Source organism: Notolabrus celidotus, chromosome 8, assembly GCF_009762535.1.
Source record: "Notolabrus celidotus isolate fNotCel1 chromosome 8, fNotCel1.pri, whole genome shotgun sequence".
Taxonomy (NCBI): domain Eukaryota; kingdom Metazoa; phylum Chordata; class Actinopteri; order Labriformes; family Labridae; genus Notolabrus; species Notolabrus celidotus.
In genome coordinates this window covers 12409556-12433320 of record NC_048279.1, presented here as the reverse complement: position 1 = coordinate 12433320, position 23765 = coordinate 12409556, and the positions used below count along the sequence as shown (strand labels likewise).

General features: G+C 40.7%; 1 protein-coding gene across 1 annotated transcript in view; it reads left to right on the top strand.

Annotated features, from left to right (window-relative positions):
* The window catches only part of gria1a (glutamate receptor, ionotropic, AMPA 1a), a 171018-nt gene that overhangs the window by 72533 nt on the left and 74720 nt on the right, over positions 1 to 23765 (top strand). Inside the window, 2 exon segments of the mRNA XM_034690540.1 lie at positions 8719 to 9034; positions 9168 to 9302. Of these exon segments, the coding sequence (XP_034546431.1) occupies positions 8947 to 9034; positions 9168 to 9302 (223 nt within the window). The 5' untranslated portion in view covers positions 8719 to 8946.

Genomic DNA, 23765 nt, shown 5'->3' with positions numbered 1-23765 from the left:
CTCAGTGAGTATTTGCCCGGTCTTCAAGAAGACTCTCTCTGAAGGAACAGATGAAGCCACGATACAGAGCCTCCCCTCCATCACCTGTATCCTATATCCTCACATGTGGTTTGGCTGCATGGCTGCCAAGCTGACCAATCAACACAAAGTTCTGTTGTGAGCAGAGCTGGGGTTGAGCACTGTGAGAAAAAAACTAAAGGAAAAAACTGGGAGTCGGCTCTCTCTCGATGCAAGCCGGGTCTTCTGATTCACTATAAAGCATCGGCTCTCAGAGCCGCAGCTTTTGATCATGACACATCACTAATGTGCTTAATCTGTGTTACAATTATGAGGGGGTCCTTGGACAATTTTCTCACCTGTAAGGGGTCCCTGGCTCCAAAAAGTTTGAGAACCCCTGCTCTAGCTAGTAGGAGTGCAAACTCCCGATAGTGAAAACAAAGGGAACAAAAAGAGCGACACAGCTGCACAGAAACTCCTAGACTCCTAGACTACATGTCTTTCAATGTAGACTTCCACTGAGAGGAACATATTAGACTATTTAGGAACTAAATTAGGAACTAAATTTAGACTGTCATACCAGCTTGATCATCAATGAAAATGTCCTGGAAATGTCCTGGAAAATGATCTCTGGAAAAGAGTGGGAACCCTGTTAGAAGTTTGATTAATATTCCCTAGCTAACTACTGCTAACATTAGCAGCATTAAACTATTACTCTACTTTAAAACACTGCTGAAAACCTTTTAGCCAAGGTGTGCACAGCAAACCAAAAATTCTCAAAGATGTTAACTTTGATATCAAAAAATCTCTTAATGTAAACTTCCGTACATTCTGATCATAATCAACATTAAAACCTGCTAAAGTCCGATGGTCTGCCCCTTTACTTAGTTTTATAGGGTGAAATTAAGATTCTTCCGTGTGGTGGTCTGTGTTTGCTTTTCCTTTAGTAACATGAACAGGCTTCATTTAAATTAAGTCATCAGTAAATGGAACCAGTTTTTTTTTTTGGTCTCTCTTTGAAACATTTGGTGAGTTTGAGCTCTAGCATAGGGTTTTAAAATATGAACTTGCACTAATAGTTAATTCAAGTATGTGGTTGTCTGTTGTCGACTTATTAAGAAGCCCTCATCAAAAGAGTAGTCCATCTAATCTCTTTTCTGATCTTGTCGTGTAATAATAAAAGAAGTGTGCTCAAAGGTAAGAATTGATCCCTGCTGTCTTTTGAGTGTCATCGAACACCAACCCAGAGGTAGAAGTGAAAAGCTGTAAAATATCTGCACAATATCAGTCAGTGTTCTTCTTGATGGACTGGTTTGCATTTGCACAGCATAAAAAGGCATCAACATTCATTTCAGTCAATGAGGTAACGTCATTTTGAAAAATGAATTCCAGGCCCTGTGCTACATTATTGAACAGCTTACAATCACTAACAAATATCTAATGTATCACACTGAAGTGGAAAACTTTTGGTTCAAACTTCCAAACATGTTATCAGAGGGGAACTTTCTGGCATTGTCTCTTTCACAGGAACAATTTTCACAGTTTTCCCTGTTGAATCATTACAATAATAACTCTGCACACAGCCATAATTACAGATACCTTCTTCCTCACTGTGCAAAAAGTTGTTTCAGAAAAACATCCCTGTCTATCTCTCTCTCTCTATTTCTCTCTAATTACTTGACCTAATTGACCTGATTAGGTAAATTAAACATGCATTTAAAGTAGAACATGTTGTTCAAACATAACTGACTAAGTGTTTAAATCATTAACATAAAACATAAATCTGTCTGTTTGGAAACACACGGTGCAGATGCTTGTGTTTTAACGGTGAAACTGTCTTTACATTAGATTACGGTCATGATTGATGATCACAACCACGTGGCTTTTCCGTCACAGTGATTTCCGGAAAAAGTAACTAAAAATCTGCATTTGAACTTTTGCTAATTTATCATTTACTTTACTTTCACGCGTTGTTAGGCAGCCCTAGCTATGAATTTCCTTTGTGTCATCTTTCTTTAAGTCTATTTGCAGTTAGACAATGGATACAAAAGCCCCCAGAGTCCGGTCCTTTTGTACAGTTCTTTGTCCTCTGTGAGTTTATAGGTACTCACAATATTTCCATTTCCCCAGAGGGGATTAATCAGGCCATTATAATTTGTTCCCTGAAAATTTGTCATGTCTGTGCGCGACGATGCTCGATGTTCTGGAACCACACAAGCATCGACTCCATCAATCAGTATTACCACGGTAACGTTGGGAGAGCTCCACTTCCCCTGCGGCCGGTGGAGGGGAAAGGCAATTATGCAGGTAGCGTTTGAGATCCAGGGAGCTGGAGGGAGGGAGAGAGAGAGGGAGAGAGAGAGAGACTGAACACCTGAATAGCCATAAAAGGATAGAGAAAAAGAGCACATGTTTATTCCACACACCACTTAATGTTCCTCTCTTTGTACTGAATGTCTGTTTGATCATTGGCATTATCTGATTGACTGTGCTTTCAGTGCATAAACAGCCTCTCTGGGTGTTTGAGGCTGAATGTCACAAACATTAAGTGTGACCATCTGCAATGCCTTCCCATAATGTGGGAACTGAAAAACTGCCCTCAGGTAGCGAGTGCCTGAAAGACTATACAGCAGATTATTTCATGGTAGAGCTCACACACATTACAGAACCAAGGCTGTACATTTTGGAAAGTTCTACTCTTGTTACAGACTTAGATTGAATTTTTGTACTCAATTCACTCCCATAAAAATATCAGACCAGGATGATCAATTAACGGTCAACACTTGAATTCCCTTTCTTTAGTGTAAAGTCAATCAAATCAATTAAGAGATGTTAATGGAAACGGTTGGCAGCCTAACAATTTCATGAAAGAAAAATCGACAACAAACAAAAAACGTTCAACAGTCGATCCCTCTAACAAGTATCGAAAGCATGATCAATGAGCTGCAAGCTCATACTGCATAACATGCTCTGTCCTCCTTTAAACAATGGTCATGGGAAGTGTAGTTCGTTTTCAGGCACTCACAAACACATCCCAACCAATACACCATGCCCAGCTGTATTAGAAACATATTGACTTAGTATTACCTTTTGCTTTTCTTTGAAGTTCTGTGTTTTGGCATCTTTGCCTCTGTTAAAGGACAGTTGGAGAGAGACAGGATATGTGGGGAGCAGGCGAAGACATGCAGCAAAAGGCTGCACCAGGCAGACGAACCAGGGACGCTGCAATGCGCACGCTGAAACAGCCAGACCAACCTGCGCCCCAACACATTTATTTTTAACCATCTCTTTTTCTGCACTATTGTCTTAGGTAAACTGATCAGAGGTGAAATGATCACTTAGATATTGTTTGTGTATTATTTTGATATACTTTAAAAACTGGATTTGTTGCATGTTGAAATGTAAATGTGAGTGTGTCCTTCAAGAACTAAGAGAACCGTACCCCCTCTATAGCACAGGCCTGTTAATTCTAACACAACTGTAAGATTTTCAAGATCTTCAAAAGTTCCAATCTTCTCAAGTCCTCTCCAAGCTTACCTTCTAAATCAATTATGGGGGCCAACTAATTAAGCCACATGTCAATAACTCATTCCAATTAAGGCACGGCACAAAAATCAAGCATACAGGCTGTCCAGGCCGGTCTGCTTCTTATCGATCTTGTGTTAATGTCAGGCATTTGTCCAAGGCTGCTGTACTTTCACAGTTTCTGTCAGTCGGTCAGTCAACAAGTGCTGTAATCAAGTGTGCAGATAAGGCGAGCAACAAGCCAAAAAGCATCAGAATCCATTACTGATGATGTCTGTGTGTGGCATGAAGATTGATCACTGCTGCACATCGGAAAGATCCCAATGAGAGAGACGAGAGGACGATTCTCACACTATCCTTTTACAATTTGTACTTTGCTGTTCTCGTTAAACAGCGAAGGATAGAAAACAGTACCAGGCTCAATTGGTCTCGTCTGCCTTTTTGATACATTTTAGTGTTCTCAGAAGTAAATTAAGTGGAAAATCAGATGGCATTAGTAACATTTCCACAAAAAAAGAAGCTGTTGCCTTTTCAGTCTTTCTCTACACAGATTAGAGAGCAGACCAGCCAACAGAATAAAAGACCTCTGTATTATTCAGCTTACAGAAAATACAGTGTACATTTCTTTATGTACTGTAAACTACTGTATCCATCCATTTGATTTGACTTATCTTATTGATCTTGTTATCTTGAGTTTCCCCTTAACAAGTATTTTAGTCAGGAAATGTTGACGTATTTCTCTCGTTACCTTTGGATATCAAAGCTAGTTTTCATACAGGCCTTTCATTTATCTCATTTGGAATCGGTCTGACTGCCATTCTGGGGTTGCACTCACTGAAGAGATCCAGCTATAAGCTGGGATCATTGAGAGATAACTGAAATTAATTTGTTATCACTGGAAAACTGTAAATAAGTCTGCTATGGGCTTAATGACAAAATGTTCACTTGCTACCCATCATATCCAACCCACTTACAGGTGACACTGTAAAGAAATAGTCAGTGTTATTCACTTCACCTGTCAGTGGTCATAATGTAAGGGCTGATTGGTGTACATTGAGCCATTCCACGTTCACCACATCACTATCACCATCACCAACGTCAGGAGTTACATTTTCTGTAACGTTAGGGGACAGATCAAATAAATCATTTTCCTGTTTTCTTCATCTTCTCTCTGCAGCTCTTTTTATTTTGTAGCCATCAAGCTATCTGTCTGTCACGTGACAAAGTAACACAGTGAAAGGGAGTGGCTGAAAGCTATTACTAAGCAATTCACAGTCAGTCTTAAAAGTTAAGAATGTCAATCTAACGTTTGATTGGTGGTATAAGTATTTGATTTAAAAGAACAGTGATGGATTAGTAATGCCTATAGAGGCACGTGTCAATCTTGACTGACCTCAACACTGTGGCTGTTTTCGAAACTGCCGACTATACAAGTATGTACTGATTTGCAGTATGTGAACAAGAGCAAAATTTGCAGTATGCCAAAACTTCCCGGATAAGGTGCTGATTCGGGAAAACGTCTTAGTATGCAGTGGACCAGTCTCTCTTTCATACTGTTTCCCACAATGCACAGCTCTAATGTTCCGCTTCCTCTTTTAAGATGGGGGCACTCAGTTTTGAGGGGTTGTGAAAATTATATAGTTCCATATAAACAAAGCACACACTGCATACTACATTTGTAGGTAATGTGTAGCAGGCAATTTTGAAAACAGCCTGTGTCCATGAGCAAGCATTACTAATCAACCACTGTTCACCAAATTACCAAACTCTTTATAGAGAAATGGAAAAAAAAAAGGTTGCATCACAAGAAATCCTTGCGATCGCACGAATGCTTCCAAATATATTTTGAGGTCGCACAGAATACATTTTAGAAGCACATGGGACCAAAATAGACGCCCTGCTAGCTGCTTGCCATACTTACTGCCGAGTGCTGGGCAGGTAGCCTATAGTTTGTCATTTGTTCCAAACTGGGCTAGTTTGGAAATTTGATAAAGGGTGTAATAAATTATTGAATGTTTTAAATGATTATAATTAGCTAGAGAGAGGCACTGAGTTTGGCTATGGTGCTTTGTTTTAGCTCTATAAGCAACCTTTAGCTTCATATGAAAGCACTAATATGGCACTGAATATTTTCTTGCAAGTATGACTAAAAGGTGATATTATCCAACTACAGTACCCGTACTGGAGTTTTTGTTTTTACTCTCAACGGTTGCTGTGGGCCCTGGAGGAGGCTTCTTTGACAGGTTGACGTTTTTCTGCTATTTCACGTCTACTCCTCGACCTGTTTGACATATTTTGTTCCTCTGTCACCTCTGCAGCAACATACTTTTTATACTTTTGCCTCCAGCAGTGTGACGTACACAAGTACTCAACAACAGAAGTGCAGTGGTTCAATTATAGGAAAACACGCTGAGGAGTTTTTTTTTTCCCTTTGCACTCAGACTGGAGTGGAAGCAGCAGATTTTGACGGATTAGCCTCATTATACTCTTCATGCTGACTTCTATTAAAAACCTCCAGACAGACAGTCACATTACGTGATCTATGAATCTATGAAGACTTCTTTAGGAACAAACGTGCATTTCTGTCTGTTACATTGGGTCTGTGTGTGTTTGTGATGATATTTTTAACCTACAACAAGCTCTGATTGTTATTCCTCTGTTTAGCACCATAGAATATTTAGCCATCGTTACCAATCCTATTCTAAGATTTATTTGCATTAATCAGGACTTTTTAAAAAGACTGCATGGCACTCATTACACATGGGGCACTTCTAGCAAACACAAAGAACACCCTAATAAAAATAAACACCATAAAAGCGGCTGTAAAAATATGCAGTAAAGAAAGCTGTTCTTGCACACAGTGAAGACAATGCCTGAAGATGTGAGAAAATACAGGAGTGTTTTAATGAGAGTCAGTCCAACCGTTTATGTTTCAGGCGAACTCTCGTTATTTTGAACAAAGGCCAGGAAAATTGACTTTTCTGCCTGCATTTATACGACATCCATCATTCATAAATTAGATAACCTTTAACTTCCTGCATTTCTATTGCTCTAGTGTATAAAGTGCTGCAACAAGAGGCATAGTGTCCATCAGAAATGTTTCAGCTTAATTGGAAACACTGGAAATCTAATTCAGCTCACCCTACTAATCTTTCAAATTTAATTTTGTGGCTGAGATTAGTTAATGCCAGCCTTCCTGTTGTAGAAACAATAAAATGTGGAAAGTGAATTTAACACACAAAAAAAGGACCCTGCCTTGGTCTGATAAGTGAGCTCATCCCTAATCCTAATTGTGTCAAAGGCAGGATTTACCACTTCATTTTCTAAACAAGCACCAGGGCATTGTACCACAGTGAGGATCGCAATCAATCTCATGAATATCGCCAGTGGCGGTTAATTTAGCAGTGTGGACAAAAGCACCGGGCATGTACCTTGTCTTCAGGAAAAAAATTGGCTGTAGCTGTCTGTAAATACATGGTTTAAATCATAACCCCCCTTATCAGCTGCTCGCCAGTCCTGCTCAGGGAGAGGAAGGGAGGGGGGGCAGCAGAACGAAAGCTCTCTTTCATACACAAAATTATCAAATTTAATATTAAACCAAGACAGTTTAAAGGATAAATCCTGGTATTATTAAGTACATCTTCTGGAGTGTACTTCTCCATTGTTGAACTTCTGAAACTCCTTAAAATATCCTTCCATTTTAAATCCACAACACATTTTGGAGCTGGGAAACAAAGAACAATAATCCTATCTGGAGTTATTTTGGTCATTGCATTACTCTTAAATAACTTATCCTGCAACCAAGCCAATGCGAGTGTGCCTCAATTTTTCTCAAGACCTCTAATCATCCTCTTCACAATGAGAAACCGAGGATAAAAACATAATGTGTAGTCTTTGTATACTCGACAGCACAGACTACTTTGTCAGTTTATCTTTTCTAAACTACAATAGATTGATCTTATTATGCAACCTAACTGTCAATCAATGACTAGTACACTGAGATCAGGTTAACATGTTCTTATAATCCTCACGATGTGACAGTACTCTATTGTCTCAGTGCTGTCAAAACACATGAAGACTTCCTGTCACTGTAGCACTTAGTTTGGCTGTTAGTAATTTTAGGTCTTCCATGTTGCTGGAAAAGCCAATTTAAAATCTGCCTTCTGAAAATAATGCATTGAACAATGGTGTGGACACTCTGTTGTTATTGACAAAAAAATTATACAGGAACCATTTTCAACAAATGTTTTCATGCTAATGACTGTCTGAAAAATAAATACTCTGCCGGCCCCTGAAATGAAAATAAGAAATTGAGGTTCAAAGTTCACCTTGTTTTGGGAATGGCTGCAGTTAAGAAATCAGCCTCATCAGAGAGTCCATTAAATAGATGTTCTTGGACTATTGGACTCAGCAGCGGCGACTTGCACTGTTATTTAAATTGCAATGTACATTTTTGCTTTTTTTCAAATGTTTATTGTCTTCATGTGTGTACAATTTGATATTTAAACTTCACTTTTTTAATAAAGAAGCATGTATCATGTTATATCTCCGAGGTCTTCATTTGAATAGTTTTTACTGTTCTGTTCCAATGGACTTCTTTCCTCGTTGAAATCACTGCTGGGTAAATGTCCCCTGAAATCAGGAAGCTCAAAAGTCAACAACTTTTTTAAAGTGAAAAAAGTACTTACTTAAAAAATGGACAAGTTACTTTTTGCAGTACAGGAAAGTGAATGGATATCCATGGAACCCTGTGCGTCCCCTGAGGGACCTGTGGGTGCGCACTGAGGTGTACACTGCAAAAAATGTCCATCCTGCGAGTGTCTTGCGGAGGAATTGCGCTTGAAAGTGCTTTTGCCTTCTTCCAATGAGTTAACACCATCCATTAATTTGTGATGATTTCACTTTTTCTTGCGCACAACAGCTTCTTTTTAATGTTTGACATTCGTCTATTGATGTTTCCTCTGTGATGAATCTGCTTTATTCTGATTTGTTGCAGTGACTTATTTAATACGTTTATTCAAATAATCGAAATCTCCCTTCAAGCTGAAAACAATAGAATTATCACATCTTATTGTGCCAGAAAAAGCAAAGAGTGAAAAATAAATAAATTGAAAATGAGAATCAACAGCTTTCCAAGACTGGCATATTTTTTGCAGTGCGGCTAATGCTGAAGTCATTCTCCGTCTCATACAACAGCAGCCAAGGACACGAGAGCATCAGCAGAGAGAGGAGGAAGAGGAGAGAGAAAGGTGCCTCCTCTCGCCATTGCGATCACTGTCTTGCTGCTGTACCGATGTTGGTGTAAAAAGCTGCTTCAACAGGAGGCGATAGGAGCGGCGTCGGAGCGGGGAATCTAACTTCACACACGGACAGACATATGCTTGGATTTCGGCTCTTTTACCCTTCGCCAATGCAAAAGGAAATATGCAGCGAAGCTTCACCATCCTCTACACCAGTTTACTGGGGATGTGCTTGGGTTCAAGCTCAAGTTTTCCAAGTAACATCAATATAGGTGAGAATTGCGCTCACGCACCAGACCTTTTGTCTCCTTTTAAGTTTGCCTCATGCATTTTTATGTTTCTCCCGATTCTCCCTACTGGTTTAGTGAGTACAACATTAACTCCTGCTTCTTTGCTGCTCAACAGGAGGATTGTTCCCAACAGAATCGCACGAATATGAGGTTTTTCGTTTCGCCCTCTCGCACCACCAGGACATCCCCAAACTGGTGCCGCAGGTGGATATGGTCAAAATGGGGAATAGCTTCTCCATGACATATGCCTGTAAGTAGAATCTCGCAAGAGGCAGATCATTATCGCATCCTCTGTCTATTCTGCGTGTTTTCACTCCCCCTCAATCTGTTTATCCACTTCGCAAACAGGGAAGAACTCCATGCATATATCGTTAAAACCTTAGTAGGTTGTAATCGCATTGAGATAGGCCTACTGAAGAGACTCACGAGTGTTCATAGGTAATTTTAACTGTTGCGTGGGACCACGAATGACTTATTTTCTGTTTTTTCTCTGCATGGTTGCAGCGTGATTTTGCGCTCCAGGGAAGCCACGGGGCTTTTCAAATCAACCTCTGCAGCGGCAGTGATTATCCCTCAATCACATAACATCAGGTTTTTGCAGCTATATGAATTTTGACACGAATGCCACAGATTCTTCTTGTTCAAATTGAGGTAAGAACAAAGAGCCAGAGCGCAGATCAGGACTCTGGGCGACGCAAACAAAGAGGTAGATGTATCTAAATGCGTTTCAAATTGGGCACAGATCACAATGCGATTACCATTATTTGGCAAGCACATACTGTTAAACCCTTCCTTCCTAAAACCTTTGAAAAGGTTGGCGCACACTCATCTCATACTTCAACTTTAAGGACCTTATGATTACCTGTCTGCATATATCTGATTACTTGTCTGCGTATTTTGGAGTTTATGACAGACAATGCTGAGACTGTTTTTAATCAATTTGTGCGAGATTATTTTCCGCAATATTTATGGTCAACAAGTGTGTTTTAAAATCTCTATTTTGTGCCCTCACTCAGACAAGTGGGGATGCCATTCTCCTGTGGGGGATAATGTGTGCCATTATGCCAGCCAAACAATTACTCCGTGCCAGCTTTATGAAAGAAACGCTGTTCTAAATTGTTTCTTCTTTGTTAACCATGCACTTATCCCCCCTTTGTATTCTGACAAGATTTTGTCACCACTGAGACTTTTACAGCAGATTTTTTTCTCTCATTCCATCCTCTTCTCCACTGAAATAGCCTGTACTTCAGTCACATTTGCTCTATAGTGAAGTCGAACACTTCCAGAAGAGCCTTTGAAAGCTGTATCTTCCTGTTTTTGCGCCTGGTTTGAAGCATTGGCTCAGTGGCAGACTATTTTTATTAGTTATCTTAGACATCAATTGCTGCATTCCCAATGCGAAACCTGTCTGGAATTTTGAAAATATCAATCATAGCTCACAGTATGCTTGAAAAAAAGATTCATTTTTATGAAGATGTACGAAATACAAGTATAATGTCCTTCTGACTCAGAGTGAAAGAAAGTCTGATGAGCCGTCGCACCATAACCTTCAACCATAGCCTCAGCGATTAACACACTGTACTTAGTTTATGTTTAAGGCTCAGTACAAAAAGAGATATACAGCTATGATCTCATCACATTCAGCCTAAAGTATTTAAAAAAAAAAATATGCAAATGTCTACACAGTGGCTTAGTTAACATTATGTATTCCCATTTAACTGTTTTTTTAGCTTCCAATTACTCCTAAGTCACTCACTACTGTCAAAATTGCGCCATTTGGACAAATGACATATCCACTGAATGCAGAATGTCATCATCTACACTGTTTTCTTCTAACCCGAAGGAACAACGTATTAGTAAATATCTTTTTCAAGATTGTCTTTTGATCCACAGTCCCTATTATTTGTCTAATTCTGGATTTCAAAAAGGACTCACTGGTGGCAAGTCCCTGACCAAAAATGGGTTAATACAGCAATTTGAGTCAGATCAAAGCTTAACCTGTCACACCGGACTTCTAAGCTCTGTCTTCAGTACCAGACTTATTTAGTGGCAGATAAAGCGACACAAGGTTATACCTGTGGAAGTGATGACTGATTTTTTTGGTTCAACACTTGTTCTTGCTGCCAGGTATGGGACTTCCATCAGGGATCTTCTTGACCTGGTGAATAACTGACTATCTGATGAGTTGCAAAGACACAAATGTTTTTCCTGTTTGAGGGCATGTCTGGTTGAGCTGTGATAAATTCTTGAGCTAAGGTGACTCCAACTGCCAAGTCTACCGAACAGATAGGAGGTCTTCAAGCTACACACCAGAGTCTTGTAGATTCTTAACCCAGCCTGATAAAGGCGTCACCAGTGGTGCAGTGCTTGTAAGATGACATTTCCATTTAGTATTAGCAGTAGCAGTTGTGTTTGGGAATCTGGTTGATCTGTTCACTCCAGGAAGTTTGCCAATGAGAGACTTGTTATTGCTCACCGACTGCTTAAAGTTGAGGCCTCCAGTGGCCATGAGATTGTGAAGCTTCATGACTAAAGCTTTCTGAAATTCTGAACCAAATCCCTGGAGCTAGTGGTCCACACTAAGGGACTTCTCCACCAACTCACAAACATGCTTCCTAAGTGCATGTGTGCTGTGCAACATGGGCTGCTGATGTCCCAGTGGGAGCGCCTGTCACTCGTACACATCAGATTGGACTTTCCGTCCGGAGATTAATCCATAAGATAAGAAGAGGAAGTCTGATCCTCTGGGGCGTCTCAACCTGTGAAACATGGCTATTTTATCAATAGAGGTGGCCATCTTTAATTTACAAAACCAACAAAGCATTGGGAGCAGAGGGGAGCCAAGAGCGGATCCTGGTAAAGGCAGAATGTTCAGGTTTTCCCAGGTGGAGGTAGCTGTTCTACACTACCTTTGTCTTGCTATCATATTGTGCTGCAGAACCAGGCTGCCATAGACTACTCAGTATTTACAGCCTGCCACAAGTATTCAAGCTTCTGAATCTTTTTTACCTCAGATAAGATTGGATTTTTGATCAACCTGCCTTTACACACTTGAGAATGGGTAGAGTTGCTGTCTTAAAGCTTTCTAAAGAAAAACAGCCTTAATCATTAGTAGAGATGCCCCAGTAACATGTACTCTATCTGTCTATCATGACAGGGTCATTGTCCTGTCTGGACCTTGTCCTCACCTTGGGGCTTTCTTAGGGAGGTATTTATCACCAAAGTTCCATAAGCTGATATATACTGCACTGATCCCCTATTGGAGGGAGATGCCATGGTGATAGAGCTCACCTGAGAAAGATGAAATAATTCAAAGTAAATTGGCTTGACTTTGGGACTTGATAGTTCCATAGTCTTCTTACATTATTGACTACAGTTTTAACAATTTTGAGCCTTCTCAACAAAAGATACCCACTCTGCAGCTAAACACTACCTGCTTGAGCAAATCAGCCGTAGACCAAACTAGAAGGCCTAACATCCTGAAGGCTCCAACATGGCCATTACAAGTGTTGGGTCCATCCATTAGCTCTGTGATGTGTGTCAGGGCAACTTAGTTTGAAGTTTTGGACTAATTATTTTGTGCAGAAGCTTAGGAGCTATTCTTAAAGATGAAAATGATCTGCACAGGGTTGCACCAGTTGTGTAAGTTCCAACGTAGCCTAGTTTTAATGTAATTTATAATGTAGGACAGAGTGTATACTCAACTGATGTTTTTAGGTTTGTAACAGCTGAGATAGTTTTAACAGGATTAAGTTACAACTTCAAACTTGCATTTAGCTTTGAGTAGGTGTAAAGTCCTTCGTAAAATATAGGTTGTCATTGTGCATTGTTTTGAATGATAGGATAGTTTGGAGGATGAGGAGAAGCAAGAGGTTTTAGCAGCTGTTCTGTGTCTGCAGCATGCTATCTACCATCAATTAGGAGTGTATGATGACTTTGATCAGTACTCCTGCTTTTGTTTTCCACAAGTGTAGATAATTTCATCCACACAAAAATAGAGTTCCACTACATAAACATATCCATTTGTGTGAAAACATAATTTGCCACCATTTTTTGGTGAGTTTGGATGTTATGCTATACTAGCTAAAATGAATCATGTCGGAATCGTATAGCCAAACAATGAATCAACTTAGTGTATGGGTTACAGTGGATTTTTCACCCTAACTGAAGACACAACTATTACAGAGCTGGTTCAAAAGGCCAATTGTCTTTAGATGAAATGAGCCCATGACAGATGGAATAGGACCCCTTAATGTACAATCAGCTACCTGTAGTTGATAAGGCTGGAGTCCTGTATATAAAAATGGGACAGGTTTGAGTGATACTGCAGTCTCATTGGCCAGTGATGACCATCTCTCTTGTGTGATGGTAACAAATGGACTGATTACTCACTGGAACTGCCTGGTCCTGACCCCTAAATGTCACTAAATGGATCTACATGTTCTTCCAAGACCTCCCAGTTCGATGACATAACAAGCGATTGGACGTGACTCTTAAGACCCTCATTAGATTCCATGTGTTATATCATAGCTGGCTGCTGACCATGCTGCTTAATGAGGACTGATGGCACACTTTGCACTTAAATATCAGTTCTGTTGGTTCCCTTTTCTCCCATTCTTGCCCACATAAGTGTTCAAAGCTGTGCCTATGTGAGTAGAACCTGTTGGGTTTAATTCTAGTTAATTGTCGTTGAACTCTTAACTGCACGTCAGCTTTGCCTGCCATGAGTCACTTCATCTTTTATTCCATTTCTTTGATTGCCTGAAGGACTGTAGGCAACTGTTCTATAATCGTCCTTGTCACCAGCCAGCTGTTGGGTGGTAAATGGTAAATTGATTGCACGTATAGCACTTCCCTTGTCTACTGATGCCTCAAAGTGCTCTTACACTACATGTTAGATTCCCTTCATTGGTGGCAGAGGGTGCTAAGCTAAGTGCCAGGCTGCCCACTGTTACTGATCAAACATTCATGCATATTCATACGCTGATGGCTATGCCTTCAGAAGCATTTTTTAGTGCATTGTCTTGCCCAAGAAGCCTTCAACATGTGGGCTTCAGGGATCATTGAGTCACCAATCCTCTGACTGAGAGACAACCTACTCCATCACTAAGCCACAGTCGCCCCAGGATGGTAGAAAAACTTCTACAATTATGTCCAACTGATCCAGCCATGTCCGGAGAAAAGGAATTGAATGCTTGCACAGGGGGGCACTATAAAGTGAAGAGTCCTCATTATTGGATTTACTAGCTTTATAATTGGTAGTATATGATCTGCAGGGTGATACGTATTTTTATTGCCTTACCCTGTGGTTTGGAAGGACCAGTTGAAAGAAAATCTTTGAAGCTGATTCTTTACAACCCCTAACACATGCAGTTCAGTGTTCTGCAAGGCCAGGATTGTACTCTCCGGAGACTTGCATTAAGTTGTTTTCCGTACTGAATACTGTTACCATGCCAGGTATTACAACCCTGCCTGTTGTTTGTTGGGGTTGATATCAAAACAGACAAGAGAAGCTGTTTGTCAAGCATATACACCTTGATGTAAATAAACAAAGATAGATATTTGCTTATTTGTTCGTACCCACACCAGGTTTAATGTAATGTGGTTGTAGCAGTTCTTATGAGATTCTGTTATGAGTTTAGGATTGGTTTGAAATAAAGCATTACGTGCAACAGCACTCATGCAGATTTATAGAGGCTCAGTGCTGGCTGCTGCCTCATGTTGAACGCTCTCACTAAAAGGAAATTTACCGTTGTTTGTCACAGTATAGCTCCAATATCCTTGCACTTTGATATCATTTTGTATGGATCTCCATCTCCTGCTCGTAAAAACGCAGACTTTATGAAGTCATCCAGTCTAGATTTTGCTCAGTATGGTGCATTATTTCACAGAGACGTCTTTAAAAACACAGATCTGTGAAAAACTATTGAAGACCTGGACAGAGCCGAAGCAATACCCTCCCTTCCCCCACCACTTTTCACCAAACACCCCCAGCGATTTGAGGCTGTCAGAGCTGTGTAATGAAATATAAACACACCCAGAATACGGCTATTATTGAGATGGTCCTGTGCTCAGAAGGGAATTTGATGTTAGTGTGAGGGTCAGGCAAGTGCTGAACTTTTCCATGGATGTCGCTGTTGGATCAAACATGGAAGGGGGATGGGGAAGGTGGTGGGATGTGCAATAAAATCAGAGCATACGTTGAATGGAAAGAGACTATACAATTGCCTTTAAAAGGCATACTGGATAAGTTGTCTCACGTGTCCAACCAGGTGTATCTGCTATTTCCCCAATCTTTTATTCATATTAATTACTTTAAAACACTTAACTAGAATTTGCTTGACATCTGAAAGCAGATCCTTTGCGAGTTCTCATGAAAGGTTTCAGGAAATTGCCTAGAACTGTTTATTTGATCAAGGCTCCCTGCCAATATTCGAAGCTTAAATAGATCTGTTCACGATCAGCACCACAAGATACCCAGTTTTTTCCTCCCTTCTCCCTCCCTCACCCACTACACCTTCCCCCACACCCTTCAAGTCTTCTGCACAAAGCCATCAAATGTGACATCTTTTCCTCATAGTGTCACGCCTATCACTGCAGTCTACGGCTATGATGGTGGGCTGTGGTACAAGCATGTCAGAAAGATTCAGAGCAGCAGGCGATGGCAAAAATGAAAGTGACACCTCTTCCTGCTGTGTGTCACTCGTTCGAGAAGAATACTTCGAGGTGTAGGCTATAGAGATGTGTTTGTAAGAAAAAAGGACGGGCCTGGGGGCCTGTTTATAATGAGTCAGATGAGAAAAGCAGCCTATTCCTGGATCTGTGTGTGGGAGTGTGATCGTGTGTACATCTGGGTGCCATTTTGGCATCAGTGTAGGATGTCATGAGTGAGATTAGTGAGTGACAGCTCACCCCTGTAAGTGCATGTGAGTGTGGGAGTGTGCCCGGGGACATTGGGGTCCACAAGTGTGAAAGCAGCGCGTGAATGGGCCCTTGTACACAGGGATGAATGGAGCTCCGGATGAGGGTGATACTCATCAGCTGGCTCTTATGACTCGCCACTTCCTTCAGGAGCAAGACCTCCCACCACAAACACACACATTACACACACACAAAACACACTTGAACACACACTCATGTACATTCGCTGGCACCTGCATGAAAAACAAGGGATCCTTAGGTTGGAGGGGAATAAGACTTAACAAAGAGGAAAAGTGATTCATTCATTTTTCTGTCATTTGAGTCATCAGGGTTGAAATGAGGGGCATAATTGAGCTAATTTGCATGATGACTTCTTTACTTTCACAGACACAAACCAGGTGACAAACTGATAGAACATTTACATTTTAGCATCATTTTGAAGGATTGCTCTCTTTCTATGTGTGCCTTTTGTTTTTTGTAATCTCAGTGAAAGAGGAGCTCATTTTACATGTTTCCGTGGTTAAAAATAACTGCCAGGGATGCGGTGAGCACATGGAGAATATTATTCCCCTCAGTTAGATATCACATTACCATAATCTGCTATTGACTTGGTTTATATTAAGAACGTCACTGAATCTCTAGCTTCATGTCAAATCCCCTGTGAGCTCCTGCCTATGTTATCTACTTTTCTCTTTGATATCCTACACGTGTGTGGAGAGATCTAGGCTAAGCTATGACTATTTCTGATTAATAATCTGTCTGCAGAACATTACACCTAGCAACAGGGGTTTGTCCAAATGGGTGGCCATTGGTGCTATTACTCCCTACCCCCCACCCAAAAGTTAATGATTATGATAGCAATGCTAAACTATGATTGGCTATCTGGCTTGTCAGAGGTGGGGCTAATGTTAAAATCCATTATTTGAGCTGTGTTGTAGCAGGCTGCTGGTAGCCTTTGTTAGGTCTTTAATTCATGATTTTGGACATAAATTGGCTTTTTCAACCCTTAAAGAATGAAGCTTCAAAGATTTACATGTTGCCACTCTTTTGTGTGTTTTTGAGTCAAAGAAAAATGAACACAAGAATATACCATGTGTATACTACTGTATTTTAATGTAAGTAGTTAGAATAAATATGATAAGTGGCGATACAAAGGGCAAATCAATGCTTTATGTTTGGCCACTTTAGTCATAAAAGTCCAGACATGACAGACTCACTGCCTCGCAAAAAAATGTAACGTTTCAACGTTTCAATCGTTGGATTTTTAATTTCAAGTCACTGACTCACATTTGATTTTATGTCCTGTTAGTGGTTCTGTTTATTAACCTTTCATTAAGACTAATTAGTATTCATGGGAAAGACGATCTGTGTTGTCACTGCTCTGTTGGTGGCAGTATTTCACTGGGTCTCTGAAGAGCGGTTAAAGAGAACTGGAAGAGGATCTATGAGGCAGTCATGATCAATGAGCTGAGTACTGCACGGAGGCTTATCAGCCAATCAATTCAACACAGATGATGTGTGTGTGTGTGTGTGTGTGTGTGTGTGTGTGCGTGTGCGTGTGCGTGTGCGTGTGCGTGTGCGCGTCTGCGTGTCTGCGTGTCTGTGTCTGTGTGTCTGTTTGTGTGTGGTGAAGGGGGACTGCTTCCATCCAGTCAGGTCTAAAGGACAGAAACGAGTTACTGTTACAGTTAGAGGTCAGTTCTAGAGTCTATGAGTGTTGCATTTAAATGAAGTCCTGCACAGTATTTAATACATTTTAATATTAATGATGCAATATAAACTTAGACCCAGTAATTAGTTTATGAAATGCATTTTAACAACAAGTGTATTTTGTAAAGTATTAGAGAAAATCAAATAGTAATTTGCTTTTAGCTTGCTTTTCAGAACTCCAAATAACTGCCTAGGGAAGAGGATGTGATGTCAATGATTGAATGCAGTAAGCAATGAGTTATATTGTTTTCTACTGAAGGCACTGGATTACTTGAGACTGGTAGGATTACTTGAGACACTGGTGGGATTAACCAATCCTCAGAAAGAAAAAGGTGTACAGAAGATATTAGCCTGAAATGAAAAAACATAATTGGAAGGATGTTTTAACTTGCATACAGTGGAAGACTGATCTCAGAAGGCTTCTTTCACAAGTTTGTATGAGTTGTTAAAAATGTAGCTTTAATATTAAGAATCTGTAAACAGAGATTTTGTATAACCTAGCTAAAATACAGGCTGCTCTTATTATATTTCAAATAGCTTATATACGTTACAAACAATATTATCAAAACCAAAATGAAGCCCAAAGCTGTACAAATTAGTCCAAAGTTGAAGCAAACCTCACCTCTCTTCAAACATGTATGAGAAACAGTTGCCCCTTCTGTTGAGGTTTTTTCATGGATCTATCTACTGCAGAATTCACCTGCTGTAAGTTTTCCTCATCAGGGTACTTTCTCACTCTGACTGCTAAATAGAAATCTGTGGGAACATGTGAGGCAGCTTTGTGAAGTTCCCTGGTCACACTCACACTCACACTCACACACACACACACACACACACACACACACACACACACACACACACACACACACACACACACACACACACACACACACACACACACACACACACACACAGACGTATGCATGCACCACACAATAGCTACAAGAGACAGAGCTTGAGCAGATGCATTTAATGTATTATTCAATGCAACACATCCAAAGCTATCACTCCATGGAGTTATAAGCATAAATATGTAATAATAACCCTGCAGAAAAAAAAGACAATTGAACTGATTCAACTATAACTGCTTTACTGCCTAAAACAAAAATACTCTGCTCTCTATAAGATCTGCCCGAAGAAGAGAAAAAAAGGAAATGTTTGTCTCCAAGGAGACCTTTATTTCTGTCTCTTTTATACGCCCCTTTTGTTCCACTCTTTCCCTCCATCAGTGGCAAAAATCTCCCCCCAAAATATGAGTCTCAGCTGGGATGCAATTGCTAAGAGGAAAGGGTTTGGGTTGGAGGTTGAGCTGCATTTTCAGACCCACTGGCTGGTGTCATTTAGGCTCTGGGGTGTTGTTTTTATTGTGTAGCTACTGTGTCAGTCATTGAGCTACAACTGTGGTGACTGACTTCTGCAGTTCATGCGTATTCAGAGGGATTAACGGTTGTTGTTGAAAAAGGAGGAGGAATAGCAGATCACTGCTCCCTCCTGACTGTTCAGGACCTGACAGTTATTTGTCAGGGAGAAACAAAGAGAATACGAGAGTCAGAGTGAAAGAAAAGAAACTGACGGTTGTTCTCTTGGGCTAGAGTCTGGCAGGTGCCGGTTTGATGAATGAGAAGGCGCGGATTTTCTTGCTCTGGAGCGGCAGGGATAGAGAATGGCCCATAGCAATCAATGTAGATCAGCCAAAACTGCTCCCCAAGCAGCGGAGTGATAGAGTGTGGAGAAGAAGAAGGGGGGTGGAGACTGTTTCTGTGTGAGGTGTGTGGAGAAAAGGATAGGGGATGCATACATGGGGCAGGGGTGAAAGGAAGAGAGAATTGTTTAGGAAGGAGAAAATCAGCAACCTGTTGTTTAATCTCCTCGATCTTTCCAAGACAATTTTCAGAGAAATGCTCACTTGAGGTTCAAGGATTTTAACGGCTGTGAGAATTCTGTTAACAAAAAACAGTCTTTGTCACACACACTCTTCTCACCTAAGCACACACATTACTGATGACTGTGTCCACTCTGTTTCTATTTGCTCTCCTCATTGTCTTTCTAAGCCCGCTCCGAGTGCTTCTCTGTATTCATACAGGCTCACCAACTATTTAAAACAAATCTTCTGTCCCTGGAGGTAATGGCAGCTGGGACGCAGAGGTCTGAGCTGAGACGTGTGGGGCTGGCAATTAGAAAACAATGTGTTCGGGGGATGAAGACCAGGATTTCTGCTGCGGGGTGGAGGGATGAGCACTGGATGATGGCAGCTGTCATGGTTTTTCTACAAAGACAGCAGCGGAGTCCCTCTTTTGTCGTACAGCACATCTCAGGAGCTTCTGTGTACTTTAATGAGGAACAAAGCCTACAAGCATATTAAACAGTTTGACACAGTGTAACTGCTCCACCAGTGACAGCTCAAGACTGCTCTTGTCATTTGTGCAGCAGCGCAGATGCTCCCCGTACTAAATTACTGCCCTGCAACAGTTGTGAAGGGTTGAAATGAAAACGACAAAAACAGACACACACACACACACAAAGATTTAGCATGCTAGTTTGACATCATAACAATGTATTTTTACGATGTGTTTTAAATCTGTCTACCACTACACATATTGCCATACAGTTTGGACCATCCAATTATATCAGTGGGTGTATTAGACTCTTGTGACTAATGTTACAAATCAGTGAGCAGGACCACCGCCAGATGATTTTGGATTTATGGTGTATGAAATTGAGTGTTTGCTTTGCCCTGCCCAGCTTATTTACTGCTGCTTTGCCTTGTCGTTGGACGGCTTATATGCTGTTTACAGTGATAATGATAGCAGAACAACTTCATGATATTCCAAGTGTTTGATTGTGTGGATCTTATAGTTCAGATAGAGGTGGACAAAGCAGGCTTCTCAAAGCAGGGATCAATTCTATTGGCTTGTATTTCACCTTTGGAAGGACATTTTTCTCTGGCTAGCTAGTTAGCTTGTCATCGTTTGTGACATGAGAGTTGGTAAAAAAATTCTGCCCTCCATGTTTGAGGGAGCTTTTTCTAACCTAGCAAGTAGACTTCAGAGTTGTGTGACCATATTTTAAAAGCTCCAAATAGGGACGCTTCCATTTCACTGCAAACCCACATCAGGGAAGGACACTGCTTCAGCAAAAAAGCACCACAGACACACGCATATACAGTATTTCATAATGCTATATAAATGTATTTATATTTTTCAATGACATTTAGCCAACAAATTACGGTAATATGGGATGATATCTTCCTTAAACCACTTTAAATGTGCATTTGGCATCTGTTCACATCATTGTAATACATTTACAAACCTCTGTTCAGCAGTATTTCAGCACTGCAGGCTGCATACAGAAGTCATGACTGAATTTTGTTTGTGCACCTAATTGTTAAGCATTACAGAAGGGTCAAATTTTGTGAAACACAAACAGAATTAAGAGTGTGATTCAGTTCTGTTACACATCGCTGTAGAGAGAGACAGAGGGTATAGCTGAAAAATGACTACGTATTATTTTCCCATGAATTAATGTCCACTTTGGGATCTATCCACTGAGGTCTGGATCTTGCTGACATCTAAACTGATAACATATTTCTGTACATGTAGCTCATTGTACAATTGTATTTTTCATCAGTTCACCCTTCAACATCATAAAAAGTGCCTTGGATGTCAGCGTTTTCTAAGGAGCTCCAAAATTGTTACATCCTGGAGCTTTTTGGCAAACGCTGCCTTCCTTTTTCAGCATGACAGCTAGCCTTCCTGACGTTACACAGCAGGTCCTGTCAGTGAGATACACTGAACTCTCTAAGCAACAGCTGCACACTGTGATTGATTGACACATGTGCAGACAAATCAGCATTGAACATTGACTCGCGGTGCATTAGGGATGTTTTTCTATTGGTTAAAACAGCAACAGCCTTGGCTACAACATGGATTGACATATACACAGACATATCAGTGCTGCAAGCACGGGGCATATTGGTATTTCCATTGGTTAAGACTGGGACAGGGATTGCCCAAAACCAGGACACATTAGTGTTTTATAAGTATTTGTGGGGACAAAGCTTGAAAATGGGACAGTATCCTACTTCAACATTGTTGCATGCTGACAAACTTGATTTTTTTTCACAATTCATGCTTCCTTTGTTTTTTCTTGAAACACTACTTCTTATATAAATCTTGCACTTATACCTTTAAATGTAGGATAAAGAAATTGCAAGGACTGCTGTTGCTAGTCATTTTAGCTGAGCTACTGTATAACAGGACATTCTCTGTTTGGGGGTTTGTCGGGGGTATTTGCTGGTCAACCGTTACATCAATTTGATAAGGTACTTTTTTTTTTTCAAATATACATTCACTAGTTTAATCAAAATTGGGACTCAGGCAATGTGTCTCGTGTAATTTTAGATCGATCTAACTGTATAACAATAAGAAATATTTTTTTTTTGGGATCCTAAAACCTTAGGGAAACACTTGGAAAGTTACATTAGACATTTGCCTGTAAAGTATACATGCCGTAGATATCTGGATCGAAGTTTAGTTGCCTAAAAACAATACAAAAATATCAGCAATAAAGAATTTGTTAGTTGGAGATCTGGTCATTTGCTGTAGGATATTAAATTCATCTCATTTGACTACTCATAAATTCAGCTCGGGTCTTTTCCAAACACTTTCTTCCCAGTGGCTTGGCTGTTTATTGTCAAAGACAGTTGCTAATTAATACAGCACTTGTGAATGAATTAACATGCAGCTTGTGTGTTTGCCTCTTCTTGCTCCACATATCCACCTCCATCACGTCCTCTGTCAGAGAAATAAGAGTGCGGGAGTGGGACCCTCCCTCTGCACCTGTCGACACTGATAAGCAGATGGGGAGATAATTGCAAAAGAAATGACGGTTAAGGAGATAATTGGAGTTTCCATACCCCCCGATAGGAGATGGTCTGGGCTGGGTTTCTGACCCGCTGCCCAGGTAAGCATTTATTCAGCGGGCGGCAGGACGCTCCGCTGCAAACCAGATTGGGGTTGTGGCGAGAAACAGCGAGGAGGAGAGACAATAGCCTAGCGTGACAGGGTTAGAGAGTGAGACACGGGAAGGAAGAGATATGTTCGGAGCCGAGGGGAGTGCTCTCACACCCTCGATTACCCATTTAATGAGGCGACACAGTGCCATTGTTTTATTACTTAGAGGAAATAGAAGGAATCTAGATTTCTCTGTGTGGTCCCTCTGTTTCCCACTGCTAGTCTGGCATCTGTTCTCTTTGTTCGCAGCGGTCTCCCTATCATCCCCTCTCAGAGACACTAATGTTTCTGATTCTTCTCCTCTCAGACAACCGGCTTTGCCTTCTGTCTCTCTTTCATTTTCGAGACACGCTTGCTTTTTGGCTCATCCTTATTAACCTTCCATTACCCTCTTTTCAACTAATGTAATCTCCCATAAGTATCCAACGCTCCCTGACATTATTCTAAGATCTGTTTGGCTGGTCAGCTGCTCTGATCACGGCTATTCCCACCAGCAGAAGCTTAAGGGAATAATATCTTCTTGTCTGCCTCCTCTCTTTAGTTCCTTCATTTTTCTACAGCTCACCTCCTCATCTGTCTTTTCCGTTCTTTTTTTTCGACGTTCTCTCTTTTTCCTGCAACACAGCGGTAACAGCAGTGACATAAACACAGTTTTATTGCTCCTGCACAGGCGGTAAATCTCCCTTAAGCTTGAGGAGCTAAAGCTGTTTATACCCGGGAACAGCGAGAGCACCTCTCTGGAGCGTAGCACTCCATGGGGTATTTGGGTACCCTAGAGAGGTAAAAAAGGCAGTGAGGCAAAACCCACCTCCTGAAAAAATCTCTAAAACCTATTTTACATTATGTTCACTCAGTATTACAGCATATGCATGGAAGAAATCTTGTATTTTGTCTGTAAATTGACACATTATCACTGAATGAATCATCATCTGCAGAGCCTTTTATTCAGGAGATTCCACAGAAAATTATTCCCTCAGTAAAACCCGCCTCCTCAAGTCATTTCCACAGACATTCATGCAGATCCACGTAGGTGCTGCTTTCTGTCCCCAGGGTCTCTTCTCCTCTGAACA